The 20610-nt window shown below is 45.4% G+C and overlaps 1 protein-coding gene across 4 annotated transcripts in view; it reads right to left on the bottom strand.

Moving 5' to 3' along the window:
• Positions 1–235: 235 nt before the first annotated feature.
• The window catches only part of LOC112254436 (prickle-like protein 2), a 140323-nt gene continuing 119948 nt past the window's right edge, over positions 236–20610 (bottom strand). For 3 of the 4 annotated variants that reach the window (XM_042324348.1, XM_042324350.1, XM_042324349.1), the window contains 7 exons: positions 14682–14865; positions 10505–10618; positions 10199–10336; positions 8393–8596; positions 4160–4346; positions 2201–3049; positions 236–1954 (listed from right to left, as the gene is read on the bottom strand). In XM_042324348.1, the coding sequence (XP_042180282.1) occupies positions 1032–1954; positions 2201–3049; positions 4160–4346; positions 8393–8596; positions 10199–10336; positions 10505–10618; positions 14682–14865 (2599 nt within the window). In that variant the 3' untranslated portion in view covers positions 236–1031. The remainder of the gene's footprint in view (positions 1955–2200; positions 3050–4159; positions 4347–8392; positions 8597–10198; positions 10337–10504; positions 10619–14681; positions 14866–20610) is intronic. The other variant, XM_024427021.2, reaches the window with a different exon arrangement.

Here is a 20610-nt window from a genome sequence, read left to right as displayed (position 1 = left end):
GCTCACAGACATCTGTTTGCAAACAATGCCACAAAGGCCCAATAGTCATAGTATTTATATCACTTCATGACCTCATGGGGGAATGACATTTACTGAGGGGTGACTTTTTAATCAGCGCTTTCGCCACGTTTTCATTCATTTATGTGTTGAGCAGATGGAGAGGGTGACTGTTCACTGTCAGACAAATGATCACACGAACACACCAGTCTCTAGTGAGGGAACGGACACCTGTCAATCTCTGTCTGAAATACTATTTTATTCCAATGCAGGACCACATCAACAAATTACGGGCATGCATTTTCTAGTCCTACATTATAGATATTCCATACAAAATATAAAAATATGTGGGACCTCATTTACATAGTATTTACATTGCTTCCTTAATTTAGTGAATTTATTCATTCATTTACTTATATACAGTACAGCCTATAAACTTGAGTACACTGGTATATACCTAAATCACATTGCATGAAAAAGCTGGACCTTACTGAATTGTCTGGACCTTACTGTTGCTGCATGGAAATGACATTATTATTACGATTGCACGTTGGCTTTGATAAATATGGTGACAGACAAGCAGAGTGCAGTGTGAGAGTCAGAGAAATAGAATCAATAATCAGGATAACTTGTTCTGAAACATTAAATGGATAAACATGCAAAACCTTTGTGCTGTCAACCGTTTACCCAACTGCATATCAAACCACTGTCAACCGTTTACCCAACTGCATATCAAACCACTGTCAACCGTTTACCCAACTGCATATCAAACCACTGTCAACCGTTTACCCAACTGCATATCAAAACACTGTCAACCGTTTACCCAACTGCATATCAAAACACTGTCAACCGTTTACCCAACTGCATATCAAAACACTGTCAACCGTTTACCCAACTGCATATCAAAACACTGTCAACCTCACAATACTCAACAACTTCAGAAGTCTGTTTCTCTTCTCTGAACACATGAACTATGTTAGTTTATACTGGGGGAGGGAGGGCACTTTCTCTTGACTCTTTCCATGGTGTGAATTTTAAGAGATTATGCAGTTCTTGCTTTTCCGGCGTTTGCGGGTGTGCAGTTGTCCCCCTCTGCCGCTCATTTGGTGCGGTCCGCCCACCCCCGTGGAGCTGTACTTGTGGAGGAGCTCCTGGCTGCTCAGGTACCTCAGCTGCACGGGTCTAGGAATGGGCTCTCCCAGGAAGTAACCCTCGTCCTCCGACTCAGACGATGAAGAGCAGGTGGAGCACCACTCGTCCTCATCCTCGTAGTCGTCCCAGGAGTAGGGCCCGGCGAGACGGCGGTGGGCACTGGGCTTCTGCAGGGTGAGGTCAGAGGTGGTGCGAGGGCACTGCCTGAATGGCTCCGGCCCCCTGCACCTCCCCCCTGCACTCCCAAATGTGTCCCTAGCGCCCCGCGGAGGGGGAAACTGGTCATAGTCCTCTCTGACTCTCAGCTGGGGCCTCTCCCTGCGCTCAGCGGCCAGGTGCAGGGCGTTCTCCGAGCGGGAGCGTCTGGAGCGACGGGAGCGGTGGTGATTGTGTCTCCGGCGCTGAGGGGTGTCTTCAGGGGCAGCCATGTCCGGGCCCTCTCCTCGTCTCCGCGTGCGCTCGCTGATGGGCGGGAGGCGGGCAGCATTGGCGCTGCTCACCAGGCTGACCCTGTCCTCCTCCTGGTAGGTGAAGCCGGCTGGCAGGTGGCTCATGCCCATCCCCAGGCCTGGGGGCTCACAGTACTGCAGAGGATACTGCACCTGCACTGGGGGCTCCAGCTCCATGTAGGGCTGGCCTGAGGTGAGGCTGTGCATGGAGTCAGAGCTGTGGAACTGGACCGAGGAGTTGAGGGTGCCCATGTTGCTCTTCTCTGACACGTTCATGCCAGAGTCTTTGCTCAGGTCTGGCATGGAGAAACGAGACAGGTGCTCCTGACGCTTCCCTCCTCCATCTGCTGACGTTCCTTCAGAGAAACAACAGGCGGGTTAGTCAGTGGTTAACTTCATCAGTTATCCTCATTGTTATCATTATTACGTCAATAAATCTCATAACCATTGACATAATTATGAGAAAGGCATACAGTATGTAATTAGCTTTGGATTGGTTGCAGTATTCTGTGAGAAATAAATGTCCTAAGCAGTTAAATATATTGCTTCAAATACAATCACATTAATTAATCTTCCCTCCATGGTGAATCTGGAAGAGTTACCTGTAGCGTTGGACAGGGCCAGTGACTCCATGGAACCCCTGGGTGTCTGCTCTAGGGGAGTGAGCTGCTCCGTGAAGCTAAGTGAGCTGATGGGGTTCCTGCTGCGCCCCATCTGGGGAGGCCCCACCTCCCTGTCCCTCTGGAACACATGCAGACTGACCGAGCGCTTGTCAGAGAAGCCGTTGTGGTAGGACAAGCCGTGGGGTACATCAAAGCTTTGCTGGGGTTTCAGTTTGGGGGGATAGTAGTCCTCTGAACTCTGATGGAACCAGTTCTCATTCATAGAGCGGCCTTTCAGGGCTGAGATGGGCGGCCTCTTGGTGACACCCGTCTCCTTGGACCTGTGGTTTGGTTGGTTGCCCTGCCCGGGGGAGGTGGAGTTATATGCAGTCCTGACGTTGCATTGGCTGAGCAGATGGAGTGGGGTGGGTGTTGCTGTGGGGTCTGATCGGCCCTCGTAGGGGTACGTGTCACGCACCTGTCCCTGGCTCTTCCATGCGGGCGGCTCGCGGGTCAAACTGGGCGTCTGGCTGGACAGACTCAGCAGGTCCATCTGTAAGGAGAGAGGGTCCACCTCACCCGAACACCTCCCTGCCTGGCCCCCGTTCTTTCCAGCCTTGGAGCTGCGGCGGGACTCTCGAGTGGAGCGTGCGCTCTGGAAGGCGGAGTCTGAGGAGTCTGACCCGTTAGGCTCCTCCCCCAGGCTGCAGGAGCGCGAGCAGAAGATCTGTCCATGTTTGGGCAGGAAGGGGCGACCTAAGAGGGAGCTCTTACAGCGGGCACAGCAGAAACAGCCCTCTGTGGCGTGCCAGTGCTGCCCGTCATATGTCATCTGGCCCTGGTCAATGCCTGAGGGACAGAGGGGAAAAACACTTATAGGCCAAAATGTTAATGGAAAGGACCCAATAATCTTTACTCTTTTGCTCTGTAATGAGTCAATGCCTGCAACAGAGAACCACCAAGACTAATCATTGTGGAAATACTGTAGGTGCGGAATGTGAAAGATAAAGTGCTATAAGCAGCAAGGCAAATTAAGGCTAATCAAATACAAAACATCAGCTAAATACTCTAGAGGGAGAACTCCCTTATCAAAAGATATAGATATCGTCCATAAACTGGAAAATGTTCCAACTCCATTTTAATAGGAAATGAGTTGGAAGTTCTAAGTAAACCTGAGTGAAGAAAGGCCCTGGGGCTACAACACTTTTACAACACAGTTTAGGGTTAAACTCATTATGTAACATGCATTGCATTTGAAGTATGTTTGCAGTTGCCAGGGAGAACAGTCCTCGGCTAATGGCTGCCATCTGGTTTCAAATGGTTTCTGATGGTTTCAATTTATAATCAGTATTACTCAAATACTTTCTGTATCCTGTATAACAAATAATTACAGAGCTGCATGTCTGTTTGCTGAGGGCCGTGCCAGATCACAGCCTGGGATCCTGTTGAGGGATAAGCAAGCGGCTCTCTGGACTGAGAGGAAAGCACAGAGGTGGCACTGGCCCCACTGGTGATAAGGCGCTAGGTTTACCCTGTGACAAGTTGTCCTGCTTGGTTTGGTTAACGTAGAGAAACTGACCTTGTGAAAATGTATATCTACTGAATCTTGTATATCAACTGATCTTTTCCCCCTTTGTGAAAACGCTGTTGAGTTCATCTAGTCTGTTTTAAAAGACGCTACTTGTATCCGTGCCGTGAGGTATCTGCATGCCAGTGTTGCGTTAAATCATAGACGGTTAAATTCTACTAAAAGCATGTCATCTTTGCAGCCATGCATATTTCTCCCTGAAATGTTTCTCCAAAAGCTAAATCCAGATCATTCCTCTGTTCTTCTTAACATTACTGAAATTGCGTCCTATTCGTCTTGCTTGACGTATGCCAGTGCTTTAGCTCTCTAGATTACAGCTCGTGTTGTTGGATTGAGGGCCCTGCGTTGGCTCTGGTGGATGCGCGGCGTACCGATGTGCTCTCCACAGGAGTCACAGTACTCTGCGTAGAGGGACTCGAAACAGCTGCAGCAGTAGGGCCGGCCCTCCTTCATGATGTACCGCTGGCCGCCCAGCACCGTCTCACACTCGAAACAGCAGAAGTGCTTCATGTGCCAGTGCCTGCCCTCCGCCTCCGTGCACTCGTCCGCAAAGATGATCTACAGACGGAGAGGGAAGAGAGGAGAGAGGGATGAGGACGGTATCTTTTAACATGCTGCTTTTCTCTGAGATGAGGCCCTGTTCACCCTATTACAGAGAATGACAGGACAAAGGCTCAAAGGCCTGGCTGTCTGCTACCGTAGCCCTCTCTCTATCCCTCCCCACACTGACAGACACTGTCCTACTGTATTACACCATCCACTCTGTCCCCTCTTTGGGATCATGTGTATGGAGATCTACTGAAAATCCATGTTTAATTATTCCCATGTTATAGCACTGTATTTCAAGATACCAGATAGGAAAACAGAGGAGGCCTATATTTAAACCATCTACTGTTTTACATGGCAGTTAGTGTCACTAGACCTTATAGTAGTCAACATACTATTTGTTGTACTTCTGTCATGTGTGTGGATGAGTACTGGAAGGCCTAGACATGTTTGAGTCTCAGAGAGGATTGCAGGGGCCCGGCACATAACGAAAAACTTTACAATTCACATACATTTAAAAAGATGAACATGTAGTGTGTGTGTGCATCTATCAGCTACACATACATGTGAGTACATGCACACGACAAGTAGGTCACATCGGGAGAGGCGTTGTGCCGTGAAGACTTCAAGTGTTGCTTTATTAGATTAAAAAAAAAAAACAGGTTCTCTGTTCACTTGCGCTATATGAGATGGAAGAGAGTTACACTCATGGCTCTGTGGAATACTGTACGTTTCCTTTCATTTGTTCTGGACCTGGGGACTGTGAAAATGCCCCTGGTGGGGTAAGTGTGTGTGTCAGTGCTGTGTGTAAGTTACCTATGCAATCCATTTGGAATTCCCAACACGTTTCTTATAAAACCAAGAAGTGACGCAGTCAGTCTTTCCTCAACACTAAGCCAAGAGAGACTGGCATGTATAGCACTAATATTATCCCTCTGATTACAATGAAGACCAAGGCGTGTGGCTCTGTTCTGGGCCAGCTGCAGATTTTTCTTGCTGCACTTGACCATATGACTGGACAATAATCAAAATAAGATTTTAAAAAAATAGAGCCTGCAAGAACTTGCTTCTTGGAGTGTGATGACAAAAAAGCAAGACCTTCTCTTATCAAACATTGAATCTATAGGTTTTGACCATGACAGTTTACAATCTAAGGCAACACCAAGTCATTTAGTCTCCTCAACTTGTTCAACAGCCACACCATTCATTACCAGAGTCAGCTGAGGTCTAACACTTGGGCAATGATTTGTACCAAATACAATGCTCTTAGTTTTAGAGATGTTCTGGACCAGTTTATTACTGGCCACCCATTCCAAAACAGACTGCAACTCTTTGTTAAGGGTTTCAGTGACTTCATTAGCTGTGGTTGCTGATGCGTATATGGTTGTATCAGCAGCATACATGGACACACATGCTTTGTTCACCCACAAATGTGTGGCCGCGGACAACTCCAACACCATCATTAAGTTTTCAGATGACGACAGCCAAATCACCAACAACATTGGAACAGCCTATATGGAGGTCAGAGACGTGGAAGTGTGGTGCCAGGACAACAACCTCTCCCTCAACGTGGGCAAGACAAAAAGGCGCTTATTGTGGACTACAGGAAATGGAGGACTGAACACGCCTCCATTCACATCGACGAGCTGTAGTGGAGCGGGTTGAGAGCTTCAAGTTTCTCTGTCTCCACATCACTAAGGACCTATCATGGTCATACACACCAACATAGTTGTGAAGAGGGCACGACAATGCCTCTTCCCCCTCAGGAGGCTAAAAAGACTTGGCATGGGCCCTCAGATCCTCAAAAAGTTACACAGCTGCACCATTAAGAGCATCTTGATAGGCTGCATCACCGTTTGGTATGGCAACTGCTCGGCATCCGGCTGTAAGGTGCTACAGAGGGTAGTGCTTACAACCCAGTACATCACTGGGGCCGAACTCCCTGCCATCCAGAACCTCTATACCAGGTGGTGTCAGAGGAAGGCCCTTAAAACTGTCAAAGACTCCAGCCACCCAAGTCATAGACTGTTCTCTCTGCTACCACACAACATGCGGTACCGGAGCGCCAAGTCTGTAACCAAAAGGCTTCTTAATAGCTTCTACTCCCAGGCAATAAGCCCGCTGAACAGTTAATCAAATTTCTACCAGGACTATTTACATTGACCACCTAATTTATTTATTCATTTTTTTGCACTGACTCCCTTGCACTGGCTCTATGCACACTCACTAGACTACCCACACACTCATACATACTACACAGACACTCCAACACACTACATACACTCACACACACTGCTGCCACTCTATCCTGATTGCCGAGTCACTTTTACCCCTACATACTGTATTACCTCAACTACCTCGTACCCCTGCACATTGACACTGTACTGGTACTCCTTGTAAACTCAGAAAAAAAAGAAACGTCCTCTCACTGTCAACTGCATTTATTTTCAGCAAACTTGTGTAAATATTTGTATGAACATAAGATTCAAAAACTGAGACATAAACTAAACAAGTTCTTCAGACATGTGACTAACAGAAATTGAATAATGTGTCCCTGAACAAAGGGGCGCGGGTCAAAATCAAAAGTAACAGTCAATGCAGCTGGTACTGCACTAATTACTGCAGTGCATCTCCTCCTCATGGACTGCACCACAATTGCCAGTTCTTGCTGTGAGATGTTACCCCACTCTTCCTCCAAGGCACCTGCAAGTTCCCAGACATTTCTGGGGGTAATGGCCCTGGCCCCAGCCCTCACCCTCCGATCCAACAGGTCCCAGACGTGCTCAATGGGATTGAGATTCGGGCTCTTCGCTGGCCATGGCAGAACACTGACATTCCGGCCTTGAAGGAAATCACGCACAAAACGAGCAGTATGGCTGGTGGCATTGTCATGCTGGAGGGTCATGTCAGGATGAACCTGCAGGAAGTGTACCACGAGGGAGGAAAATGTCTTCCCTGTAACGCACAGCATTGAGATTGCCTGCAATGACAACAAGCACAGTCCGATGATGCTGTGACACACCGCCCCAGACCATGACGGACCCTCCACATCCAAATCGATCCCGATCTTGGTGTAACGCTCATTCCTTCGACGATAAATGCAAATCCGACCATCCCCCATGGTGAGACAAAACCGCGACTTGTCAGTGAAGAGCACTTTTTGCCAGTCCTGTCTGGTCCAGCGACGGTGGGTTTTTGCCCATAGGCGACGTTGTTGCCAGTGATGTCTAGTGAGGACCTGCCTTACAACAGGCCTACAAGCCCTCAGTCCATCATCTCTCAGCCTATTGTGGACAGGCTGAGCACTGATGGAGGGATTGTGCATTCCTGGTGTAACTCGGCAGTTGTTGTTGCCATCCTGTACCTGTCCCATAGGTGTGATGCTCGGATGTGCCGATCCTGTGCAGGTGTTGTTACACGTGGTCTGCCACTGCGAGGACGATCAGCTGTCCATCCTGTAGCGATGTCTTAGGCGTCTCACAGTTTCGGACATAACAATTTATTGCCCTGGCCACATCTGCAGTCCCCATGCCTCCTTGCAGCATGCCTAAGGCACGTTCACGCAGATGAGCAGGGACCCTGGTCATCTTTCATTTGGTGTTTTTCAGAGTCAGTAGAAAGGCCTCTTTAGTGTCCTAAGTTGTCATAACTGTGACACTAATTGCCTACTGTCTGTAAGCTGTTAGTGTCTTAACGACCGTTCCACAGGTGCATGTTCATTAATTGTTTATGGTTAATTGAACAAGCATGGGAAACAGTGTTTAAACCCTTTACAAAGAAGATCTGAAGGTATTTGGATTTTAATGAATTATGTTTAAAGACAGGGTCCTGAAAAGGGACTTTTTCTTTTCTTGCTGAGTTTATATAGCATCGTTGTTGTTGTTTTTATTGTGTTACTATTGATTTTTTAAATTTAGCAAATATTTGTCTTACATTTTAACTCTGCACTTTTGGGAATGGGCTCATAAGTAAACATTTCACTGTTATGTCTACACCCGTTGTATTCAGCGCATGTGACCAATACAATGTGATTTGTGTTTAGCAGGGTCTGCTCCTACCTCGTCGCAGGCAGAGCAACGTGGTTTGAGTCTCTCTGCGTGGTGCCGACCACAGTAGATCTTCCCTTCCTGGTAGAAGTAAATGAGGTCCACCAGCAGCTCGTCACACATGCTGCACACGAAGCAGCCAGGGTGCCAACACACGCCGTGGCCCGCCCGCGACGCAAACACTGCAATGTCACCTCCGTTTATCTGCCCTCCACACTGGTAGAGACAGAGAGATGGTAGAGAGAGAGAGAGATGGTAGAGAGAGAGAGAGAGAGAGAGAGAGAGAGATGGTAGAGAGAGAGAGAGAGATGGTAGAGAGAGAGAGAGAGATGGTAGAGAGAGAGAGAGAGATGGTAGAGAGAGAGAGAGAGAGGTAGAGAGAGAGAGAGAGATGAGAGAGAGAGAGAGAGAGAGAGAGAGAGAGAGAGAGATGGTAGAGAGAGAGAGAGAGAGAGAGAAGAGAGAGAGAGAGAGAGAGAGAGGTAAGAGAGAGAGAGAGAGAGAGAGAGAGAGAGAGAGAGAGAGAGAGAGATGAGAGAGAGAGAGAGAGAGAGAGAGAGAGAGATGGTAGAGAGAGAGAGAGAGAGAGAAGAGAGAGAGAGAGAGAGAGATGGTAGAAGAGAGAGAGAGAGAGATGGTAGAGAGAGAAAGAGAGAAAGAGAGAGAGAGAAAGAGAGAAAGAGAGAAAGAGAGAAAGAGAGAGAGAGAGAGAGAGAGAGAGAGAGAGAGTGAGAGTAAGTAGAGGAGAGAGTAGAGGAGAGAGATGGTAGAGGAGAGAGAGAGAGATGGTAGAGGAGAGAGAGAGAGAGATGGTAGAGGAGAGAAAGATTTGAAGAGGAGAAAAAGATTTGAAGAGGAGAAAGGTACAGGGAGTGGGAATGAGGGGGCGAGACATTGAGAGATGGTAGGGAGGGGAGAAAGGAGGGGTAGAGTGTGAAGGAGACAGAGGGACATTTAGAGGGGTGGGACAGAGACAGAAAGGGAGAGAAGAGAATCAGAGATCTAACTGGCACACAGACCTGTTACGCATAGAGGTCAGCCAGGGGAGGGAATTCAAATCAATACACACCCTTAGAACAATCTGCTTCCTTACACACTCATTCCTGTGGTTGTCTGCTTAGCAAGAAACACAGTGAGTAAAACATGGATACAAACCGGCATAACCATAACAGAGCACTGCAGAACTTGTCTCAGGTCAGTAAGGGAATGACTAGGGGCTGAGTGTTTTTCTGAATGAAAACAATGTGGTGTAGACTAAAGCAACATCAAGATTTGTTTATCGAGACTGCGATGTACCTCCAGGAGATCAAATCTGGAAGGTACGTTCCAAGGCACAGTATAACATAAGGTGAAGAGTTAGGATCAAAAACACAGCATCAAGGATCCTATAAGCCATCAGTGTGTCAGTGTGACATTTGTTCTGGCCAAGCTACTGGGAGAGATGAGGGAACACACAGACAGATCTACCACAGTTGAGAGGCTGGGTCATGACTTGAATGTGAGGCTCCATTTTTATCAGCTTCTTTTAAAATGTCAGCTGAGCTCTTCACGGGGTGAATCACAATAAAAACACAGAAATGTCGATGGGTACTGTCAGAAAGAAAAAGGAAAGGCGAGTCCTTCGCCTATACAGTATTTTCTTTGATCCCTTTTGTAGTGTTTTTTTCGTGTGAGAGATGACAATACGCGTATTTCTATCATATCCATCCAACTATGGCCACCCCTGTATAACCTCTACCATGTGTCTGTCCTACCTCTGCCCTTCTAGCGTGAGCGCCTGTGAGTGAACCAGTCCCATTCCCACCGGAGTTACCGTACCTGCTCACAGATCGCTCCCGTCATCGTCACGGGAAATGGTCTCACATTGCCGCGGCCCAGATTCTCCCGTTTCCGTTGGTTACTGAAGAGTTTGAGCTCCCTCTTCTCTTCATCGTCCAAAGTGTTACAGTAACGCACCTGGAAAACACACAGATGATTCAACATGTAATAAAGGGCTGCAGAGACAAAACACAAATGATCCAGAGTTATAGACGCTAGAGAGTTAAGATGTCACGGTGACAAATGCCCCCTTTCCCAATATCTGTGTGCCCGGGAGGCAGACGGGAGGAGGGATAAGGGTCTTACCTCATTGTCGTGTGGGGGCAGCTGATGGAGGAGTTGTTTGATACGGTGCTTCTCTCCTGGGCTGTTCACATAGGGAACCTTGTCCTCGGGCAGGGAGCTGTAGTAGTGATGAACCTGACGGGAGAGAAACCAGGGCTGGTCAGGCCACTACCACTAGTGACATGGTACAGAGATTGGCCCATAAGTGGCAAATTAACATTTATTGGAACCCTATAGGCTATATGAGTATTGGAAGAAAATGTCAAATGTTTGGACACACCCTCTCATTTAAGGGTTTTTCTTTATTACTATTTTCTACACTGTAGAATAAGAGTGAAGACATCAACTCTATGAAATAACACATATGGAATCATTTAGTAACCAAAAAAAGTGGTTACTACCACTTGAAACTCCTTCCACAGGAACATACACATACAGTAAATTACAGTAATGAACCGTGTGTGTGTCAGACAGAGGCGTAACGCTCATCTCGCTATTCAAAATGACTGCTACATTCTTTACATTATGCCAGCCAACAATGAATGTCATCTTGGTGAAATGTATTAGTCTTTCACAGTCTTTCATTAGTTACACAGGGGGGGAAAGCAGAAAAATCGGGGCCAGTGTTCATCAATGGCCGTGATTTCAGGAGCATCGAGCGCCAGAAGACGGAAAGAGAGAGAGGGACGAAGAGATTAGGGCGCCAGAAGTACAGGAGAGGCAATTAATATGTGCTGACCACAGGGCCACAGGTAGCCAATTTTAATGGCCCATCTATCTAATGAATGGATCTTTGGACTGGAACCTGTCAGCTTTGTCCTTGGGTGCGGTACCAAGGGCCTGGCACCAAAACTATATGGATATCCCTGAATAATGAAGACGCCTTCTGCATTTATTCACTGCAACAAAATAACAACAAATACATAGATATTGAAAGCCTCTGACATACAAACTTAAAACAAGACACTCTGCAACATGTTCTATGACAGCAAATCTGTGATTCTTGGAAATAACACGAGGTGTACTGAGAAACGGTCTCACACCCCCCAGAGCCAGTAAGGATGAGCAGATTGGAATAATAATAATCGTAATTAGGGCCATAGAAACTACACTGAACAAAAATATAAAAGGCAACATGCAACAATTTCAAAGATTTTACTGAGTTACAGTCCATATAAGTAAATCAGTCAATTTAAATAAATTCACTAGTCAGTATCTGGTGTGACCACCATTTGCCAGAAGCAGCATGACACATCTCCTTCGCATAGAGTTGATCAGGCTGTTGATTGTGACCTGTGCAATGATGTCCCACTACTCTTCGATGGCTGTGCGAAGTTGATGGAAATTGGGGGAGACACGTGGTCGTACACGAAGATCCAGAGCATCCCAAACATGCTCAATGGGTGACATGTCTGGTGAGTATGCAGGCCATGGGAGAACTGGAACATTTTTAGCTTCCAGGAATTGTGTACAGATCCTTGCGACATGGGGCTGTGCATTATCACGCTGAAACATGAGGCGATGGCGGCGGATGAATAGCACAGCAATGGGCCTCAGAATCTCAGTGCATTCAAATTGCGCTCCTTCAAATTGCCATCGATAAAAAGCAATTGTGTTTGTGTCTATCTGCCCGGTACAGTAGAAACCGGGATTTATCCATGAAGAGCACACTTCTTCAGCGTGCCATTGGCCACTGAACGTTAGCATTTGCCCACTGAAGTCGGTTACGAAACCAAACTGCAGTCAGGTCAAGACCCTGCTGAGGATGACGAGCACACGAGATGAGCTTCCACGATTTCTGACAGTTTGTGCAGATATTCTTCGGTTTTACAAACCCAGAGATTCATCAGCTCTCCGGGTAGCTGTTCCCAGATGATCCCACAGGTGAAATGGCTGGATGTGGAGGTCCTGGGCTGGCGTGGATACACATAGTCTGCAGTTGTGGGGCCGGTTGGAAGTAGAGCCAAATTCTCTAAAACAATGTTATATGCAGCTTATAGTTGAGAAATTAACATTCCATTCTCTAGCAAAAGCTCTGGAAGACATTCCTGCACCCTCCCTAAAAACTTTAGACATCTGCGACATTGTGTTTTGTGACAAAACTGCACATTTTAGAGTGGCCTTTTATTGTCCCCAACACAAGGTGCACCTGTATAATGATCATGCTGTTTATTCAGCTTCTTGATATGCCACACCTGTCAGGTAGATGGTAAAGGAGAAATTGGTAAAGGAGAAATGTCTCACTAACAAGGATGTAAACAAATTAGTGTACAAAATCAGAGAGAAATAAGCTTTTTGTACATATGGAACATTTCTGGGATCTTTTATTTCAGTTCATGAAACACTTTACAGCTTGCATGTATATTTTTGTTCAGTGTAAATGGCCTCAGATTGAATCTTCTCTCCAATTATACAGAGAATATACAGCTTTTAAAGGATAAATCTAATAGCAGGGTTTATGTTAGAAACCAACCTCCCCCACAGCTGTTTTTCATCTCCGTTCACGGGAGAGACTGACAGCGTCTAGGACACAACCAAAGACCAATCCTGACACACTATAACAAGCAACAGTGAGTGTTTATTGGATATATCACACTAACAAAAACACCATGGCAACAGCCTGCCACACATGGGCAAGAAGGGAGGACTGCTATTCCAAAGTACAATAAATAGTAACAGACTGCCATTTCCTTCAATGTAAGTGTAAAGGTTATCTTTACATCTACAAAAGCATGAAATAATAAAAGCTTTAAGATTTGTACCAGATCCTCTTGGATGACAAAAGCAGATTATTTTCTATCTCTTGTGACACTCCGTGATCTGCCTCTTCAACAGCAGAGACATCAGTAATGGCTGCTTTAGTAACATATTTGGTCTCAGCTTCCCGTATCCTGGCAACTTCCTGACATTTTATTACCTCTGACATCGAGAGAGAGAGAGTGCATATTGGCTGGGCCTTCCTGAGACCAGAACAGTCAATAATGGCAGTCCTATTAAAAATGAGTAAAAGCAATGTTCAGGAAACTCAGTTCCCTTTGAATTAAAAACCAATAAACTCTGATACCTGGTTTCAGAGATAACAAAAGCATGATTATTGTGGCTGGAATACAGCTGAAAATCTGTTTCACATTGCTAATACAATTTTGTTACTGCACGAATCCAGACATTCATTACAGAGCAAGGGGAAATCATGTTTAGTTATTCCCACAGTCTTTGTGGACTGCTAAAATATGTAGTTACAGAATGGTGACTTGACACCAGTTGAGACTGAATAGCAGGCTCCTCCTGATGGAGCAGTGGGACTGTGTCCCTGAGGAGAAACCTACACCTGGATGGAGCTCAGATTCTACAGATTAACTGGTGGTATTCACCATCTCCCTCTGTGGCTGGGCAGGGCGTTGAAAAGTACCTCAATGGGTATCCTCCCCCCACCGTGCAGGGTCAAAAAACACATTTCTGTGACTTGACTGACTTGTACGTCAGGTTTGGAAGAGCTTTACTGTATATGTGGAAATCCAATGTACATAAGTATGCAACCAGCAGTAAATCCTACAAACTGTAGCCTATTTCCTTAATGCAAAGCCTCTCCTTTAACGGTAACATTCCCAGTCTCACTGCCCTACTGCTTTGGAAAGCCTCTCCGGTCTCCAGTTTGGCAGGCCGGTGTTCTGCTGCTTTTAAAGTGGAGCTTAATTGACTGGAGGTCACGTGGCCCTTGGGGATGAAAAATGGCTGTGCTCAGCCTTGTGCGACTGAAATGGGGGATGAGTTAACAGTGTATTGACCACCCCATTGCACAGGCAATAAGGCTTGCTAACAGTTCATCAAGAAAATGAAACTCATATGTATAAAGGTTTCATTGTCTAATAAAATTTAAAAAACTCCCACACACGCACACCTTCGGTACACAAGGGCCTTGTGAAGATGGTTTCTTGGATGCTCACAGGCCATGTCATGTGTTTCTGCATATCCCAGCCTAGCAAAGTCAACAACGGGCTCCTGAAACCACGAGTAAACAGTTTGCAAGCAGAAGGAATTAGATATTAATTCAAAACCCGGCGCCATATAATCCTTGTAAACCAAATCGGCTTTTACTTGAACACCAAACACGCAACATAAGACGGTGAATAAATCTTTGGATCCAACACAGAGGGAAATCACAACCCTACTCCCCGGTGTGCGTGTCCATCTTTCATACCTGTTCAGGTTTGAGCCCCGGGGGCACCCAGGCATACTCCTCCAGCGCGCAGCCTGAGTCGTCGTCTGAGGTGGAGTTCCTCTGGAAGTCATACATCAGCTTAGTGACGGTCTTCTCCATCTCTAGAGGCACGGCTGTCATCACATGCTCCTCAAGCCTGCACTTACAATGGACACAGATCTTCCTACAGGACACGGGGACAGAGAGCAGAGACGAGTTAGAAAAGCTTACAGTAGACACAGATCTTTCTTCAGGGAAGATAAAAGTGATCAACAGTTATCCATCCATAGGCAAAGCTTAGAGTGGACACATGTCAAAGTGAATAGTGATATTAAATACTGTTTAACCAGGACATATGTCTTGTACATACGGCAAAATGTGGGTTGAGTTCAGAACTCTTCCAATGTCTATCTTTGTTTTGAGGGTTTTCTATTGCAAAGCAACGAAGCATATGAAATTTAAACGCCACAATAGTTCAAGGGCCAGGGTTCAAATGACAAGGCTTCCTGCCGCGCGTCTCACCGAGCAAGAAGGATCTCAGAGACATTCTAGCTCCCACAATTCTCTAGGTAATGCGAGTGAGGACATAATGACAAACCGGTTAAGGAAATGATTCGCAGAGCAACTGACAGTGATGGAAAGCAGTACTGTAAATACACATTTCTCCTCCTGTCTTTACAAGGTTACCTTCAAACTGTCTCAGATGCTCAGACAGGATAAAACTCTGTTCTCATTAATCAAGAACCAGATAACGGGTTAACAAACCCACACAAGGTATCCGTTTTGTTTGCATACAGAAGAACAATTGCTAATGTTTGTTAGAGTGTGGCTCTTTTGTTTTTATGTTCTCTTCAATCTAAGCATAGTATATGTGACTTGTGCCCCCTCCCCTCTTAAAAACAGAACAAACTGAAGTTGTAAACTAGGCTACACCCAGACACAGATACACATGGTGAAAGCCCTCTGTTAGGGCAGCAGACCCTGTAACCAGCAGACATTGGGTTAGCCTGCAGGTCATATCCACTAACCTCTGCTGCCCCTCAGGCAGCCAAACCCATAATCCAGCCAGACGCCTGGTGGGCAGCACAGGGTCAGAGGAACAGGGGCTTAAGGCCGCTTTGACGGCAAAAAGAAACAGAGGCTCTTACTGGGAACAGTGTAGTTAGCTAGGTACACCACCTGATATAGCCTCACCATCCAAAGAGCGTTTCTGCCTTTATAAACAGCAAACTAAACATTTGCATCTGCAATGGGTTGTTATTAACTAGTTATTTAAATTAGCATTATGAAGTGAAATAGATGGGGCTGATTACTATTGAGAACAAAAAAAATGACATATGGTTTTGTAAAGATGGATTCCCCAATTATGTTAGTGGAAAACTTTGACATGTTAAAAATAGTTAAACTAGTGATGCATGTCTGGGGTCTAGTACATGTCTAAAAGGCAGATATCTGCTTCTTCAATATCCTTTGGCAAGGGCAATCTACCTGAGCTCCTGGAGGCGATTGGCTTCAGAGAGCAGTCTCCATGAATATTAAAGCAACATATACCGAAATGCCAAGATATCTAATCTATGAATACTGATGGAAGTGGTAAGTAGTACATGGAGCCAGGCCTTGCAGACTAAGTCGCCAGCTCTCTGACAACCAGTCCATCCGTACAGTGGAGGAGAATAGATAATTAAACAGCCCATCCCAGAGGTAGGACACCTAGCCTGGGGCTAAAGCATCCGGAGTCCTCTCATTACAATACAGCAGTCCCCCATCATTACTAATGGATGTGTGATTAACAGGAGACAAACACACGTACTCAGACACACACACACACACACACAGAATGTACGTTAGAACACAGGAGAGATGATTCAGGAAACCACGCCAAAAGAAAGAAGAAAAATTTTTAATAAATATGCCACACACATCTCCCACTCCTCTTGATGCTAGCGGATTCCTTCTGCCTTTTTGGTGGCGAGCAGGCTTAGCGATAGCCTGGAGTAGTACATTGGGCCTGGAGGAGAGTGTTTCACACTGCATTCCTGGTTAGAGTAGTGTCTCTGTTTTAAAATGATACAGACAGAGGCCTTACAAAACACCAAGCCAATGGTTCTCCTTGTCTTTGAGCTGGGCATGTGAGCAGGAGGGCTGGAGTCCCGTGAGACCCATGAGTCTCTCTCCAGATGGAGGCCATCGTCCAGTGATTCACCTCCCAAACATCTGATCTCCCTGCTTCAGAATTGGCAGAGATATGCCCAGGGCCTAAGCCTCTGATTTACAACATGCTGCACATGACTGGGATTTCCAGCCTGAAACACTATCCCATGTTACACTAGTCATCTACACGACTTCAATTAGGGGGAATGGAGTACTCTGGTAATGCAAGTGCATCACCAACGCCTCCACGAAGGGAGGAGAACGAAGTAAATGAAGTAGACGGTTTCCCCTTTAAACATGACTAGCCTTTCCTCTCCTGGGGCAGATAAAGCCTTCCATGGCCAGAGTACAGCAGGAACCCTTTATGGACTGGAAGGTATCCGAGAGGACAATAATCCCTTAGACGGATGTAAGCAGACAATCATTCACCACCGCAGTGTTAATCATCGCATCTCTCCTCCACATCTCCCCGGCAACAGCCAAGTTAAACAGCTACACTCTGACACACTGCACAGTGAGTAGACACACCAACCGCACAGGCTCAATCCACTGGTGAAACCGATGCCCAAGAAACTAGACTGACCCACACACAAGTTCTAACTAGACTAGAGATACATACTGTATTTTATTAAGCATTATTTATGCACCACTCTGGATTTCTTAACCTGTTGAGCGTAGGGGGCAGTATTTTGATGTTTGGATGAAAAACATAACCAAATGAAACGGCCTATTTCTCAGGCCCAGAATCTAGAATATGCATATAAATTGTCAGATTAGGATAGAAAACTCTAAAGTTTCCAAAACTGTCAAAATATTGTCTGTGAGTATAACTGAACTGATATTGCAGGCGAAAACCTGAGGAAATTCCAACCCAGAAGTGCTGTTTTTCCTGAAAGCTCTCTGTTCCATTGCCTGCCTTCGCTCCATTTAAAGGGATATCAACCATATTCCTTTTCCTATGGCTTCCACATGTTGTGCACAGTCTTTAGACATACTTTCAGGCTTTTATTTTGAAAAATGAGCGAGAAAGAACACATTGCATCATTGTATGGCTGGGTGCCAGCACCGTTTTGCATGCGCAACAATTTGGAGCAGACATTTTCTCTCTCTCTCTCCTATTGAAGAAGCTACAGTCCCGGTTGAAATACTATCGATTATATATTGTAAAAACAACCTGAGGATTGATTATAAAAAACATTTGACATGTTTCTACGAACTTTACGGACACTATTTGGAATTTGTCTGCTCCGTCGTGACCGCTCGAGCCTGTGAATTTCTAAACATAACGCGCCAACCAAATGGAGGTATTTTGGATAAAAAAATAATCTTTATGGAACATTTATTGTGTAACTGGGAGTCTCGTGAGTGCAAACAGCTGAAGATCATCAAAGGTAAGCAATTTAATCTATTGCTTTTCTGACTTTCGTGACCAATCTACTTGACTGCTAGTGTTTGTAATATATTGTCAACTGAGAGAGATGTTTTTACATAAATGCTTGTTATGCTTTCGCCAAAAAGCTGTGTTGAAATCTGACATGCCAGGTGGATTAACAACAAGCTAAACTGTGTTTTGCTATATTGCACTTGTGATTTCATGAAAATTCAATATTTGTAGTAATTTATTTTGAATTTGGCGCCCTGCAATTCAGCGGATGTTGATGAAAATGATCCCGCTAACGGGGTGGGTGCATCAAGAAGTTAACCACCTACGGACTAGTACAAATCCTCTGAGGTACTGGTACAAATCCTCTGCCAGTTGAGGGAATGCTCAACAGGTTGGGTTGAGTGATGGCACCATTCATTTAACATCTGCCATAGGGTAAATTGACATTCAGGTTCGTAAACACCTCCTCTAAAGTGTGCAAAACATCCACAACCCTCGTCTTCCTGAAAAACAGCCATGGAGTTGAGAGGGCTTGATGTGGTATTTGAAAAGAACCCCATCCCAGACTCATTCTGGAGTAGCTCCCAGAGAGCCAATGCTGCTTTTCATGGCATCATTCCGGACAGATTAGACACCATGTTTAAATGGCAGCCCAGAGGAGAAGTTTCGAGGAACAGCTAGAGGTAGGCAGCAGAAAAATGTCTTTGCTCCTTTTGTTTTGCATGGAAAAGAGGACATATTCTTTCTTTTTTAACTGTCTTTTGTTCTCTGAGATCAGATGAACATCTCCATTCAGCGCTATTAAGATTACATTCCTGAAAACCCTTGAACATGCAATGGTACTGTGTCAAAGGAAACAGGAACAACGTATTTACTCTTTGTTTGGCCTAATTTGGTCGTTTATTGAAGCATGCATGTTCAGCTTTAAATCACTGAACTGCACAACATTCTGAAGAGGAATCAAACTCAAAGGCATTTGTTATTAGCAGCTAATTACTGGTGACTGATCCAATATGTTCCATCAAATGGAGATTAGCCCTGCGACCACCTGACGCAATGGGGGAGTCATCTCTCTACACTGCCTCTGTGATTTGTGCAGATTTAGAGTGGGAAGTGCAGGAAGTGAGCAAGGATTCGAGTTATGTAACATCTAACTGAGCATGATGCTTTTCAGCTACAGCAGCTTCATACCAGAAGATCCTATTAATTATTCATACGTGTTTACTTGTTCGGTAACTGCTACATATGCATGGCAAGTCAAAGAGGGGGCAGGTTTTTTCAGACTCCTGAGACTTCAGTCCTCATATGGAACTGGAACTATGGTTCTCTCACGACAGACTGTCAAACTGTCATTGGAGAACCCATCTGTAAAATGATCAGCAGGTTTGAAAAGCTGACAAACACAACTAGTCTAAATGTAGCCTAATGGACTGAATTAAAAAATGTCGTGGTGTTGAAAATGGATGGTCAAAAAAATACCTTTTGGATACCAAGACAGATGGTTGGTTGCCTATGAATTGAGGCAACCAGTAGTCTAGATGTTTCAGAGCAATACAGCCTGATATTTCCATTACCCCTGGACTCATATCCAGCTGCTGGAGTGTCAATTTATTCATTATTCCCCAGTAAATCCGTTCATATGCTAATCCAAAATGACCTATCCTGACTCGATCAATTCCGCGTCCGGCCAGTGCCAGATCATTAGAGGCAACACAACAGAATCTAATCCCACTGAAAGGCTCTGGTTAGCTTGACCACGCACCACGAAGAGAAGAGGTATAATAAACACACCCATTACAGAGGATAGCCTACGAATGAGAGGTGAAGATAGTGGGACTATTTATACTATTGCGTGCGAGAACACACTTTTTTTTAAATTAAAGAATGATACGTTCCTAAGTAGTAGCACTAACAATGGTAACATTTAGCCTACTTCTAAACCATGAACGCTTAATTGTGAAATACATTTAAACTCTTAGCCCACTGATGTAGATATTATTTTTGTTTAAATCGAGCACATCAAGAGAGCCACATAGGCTACATTTGTTGGCCGCTGTGTTCTACAGTGTAGCCTATCTTGCGGTGAGAAAATATCAAACCCTTTCAACCGCATTAACAGTTCACCCAGGCTGGCAGTTTTCTGTCATTTCTTCCTCGTAAACTAAACCAGTGGTTCCCAACCGGGGAACTAGGACCCCTGCGGGTACTTTGCCTATCCACGGGGGGTACTTGAGAAGACTCACGAGAGCATAGGCTTACTGGTAACATGTACATGAGGGCAGAATCACAGAACAAAACCACAATTTACAAACAGAAATAGATAGTGTCGTGAAGGTAGGGACACAACAGGGCGCAAAAATAGCCTTGTCAACTGCGCAATAACAGCTTGATACA

This window comes from Oncorhynchus tshawytscha, linkage group LG07 (assembly GCF_018296145.1).
Source record: "Oncorhynchus tshawytscha isolate Ot180627B linkage group LG07, Otsh_v2.0, whole genome shotgun sequence".
NCBI lineage: Eukaryota > Metazoa > Chordata > Actinopteri > Salmoniformes > Salmonidae > Oncorhynchus > Oncorhynchus tshawytscha.
The sequence above is the reverse complement of the archived record's forward strand: the minus strand, read 5'-3'. Positions and strand labels throughout refer to the sequence as shown.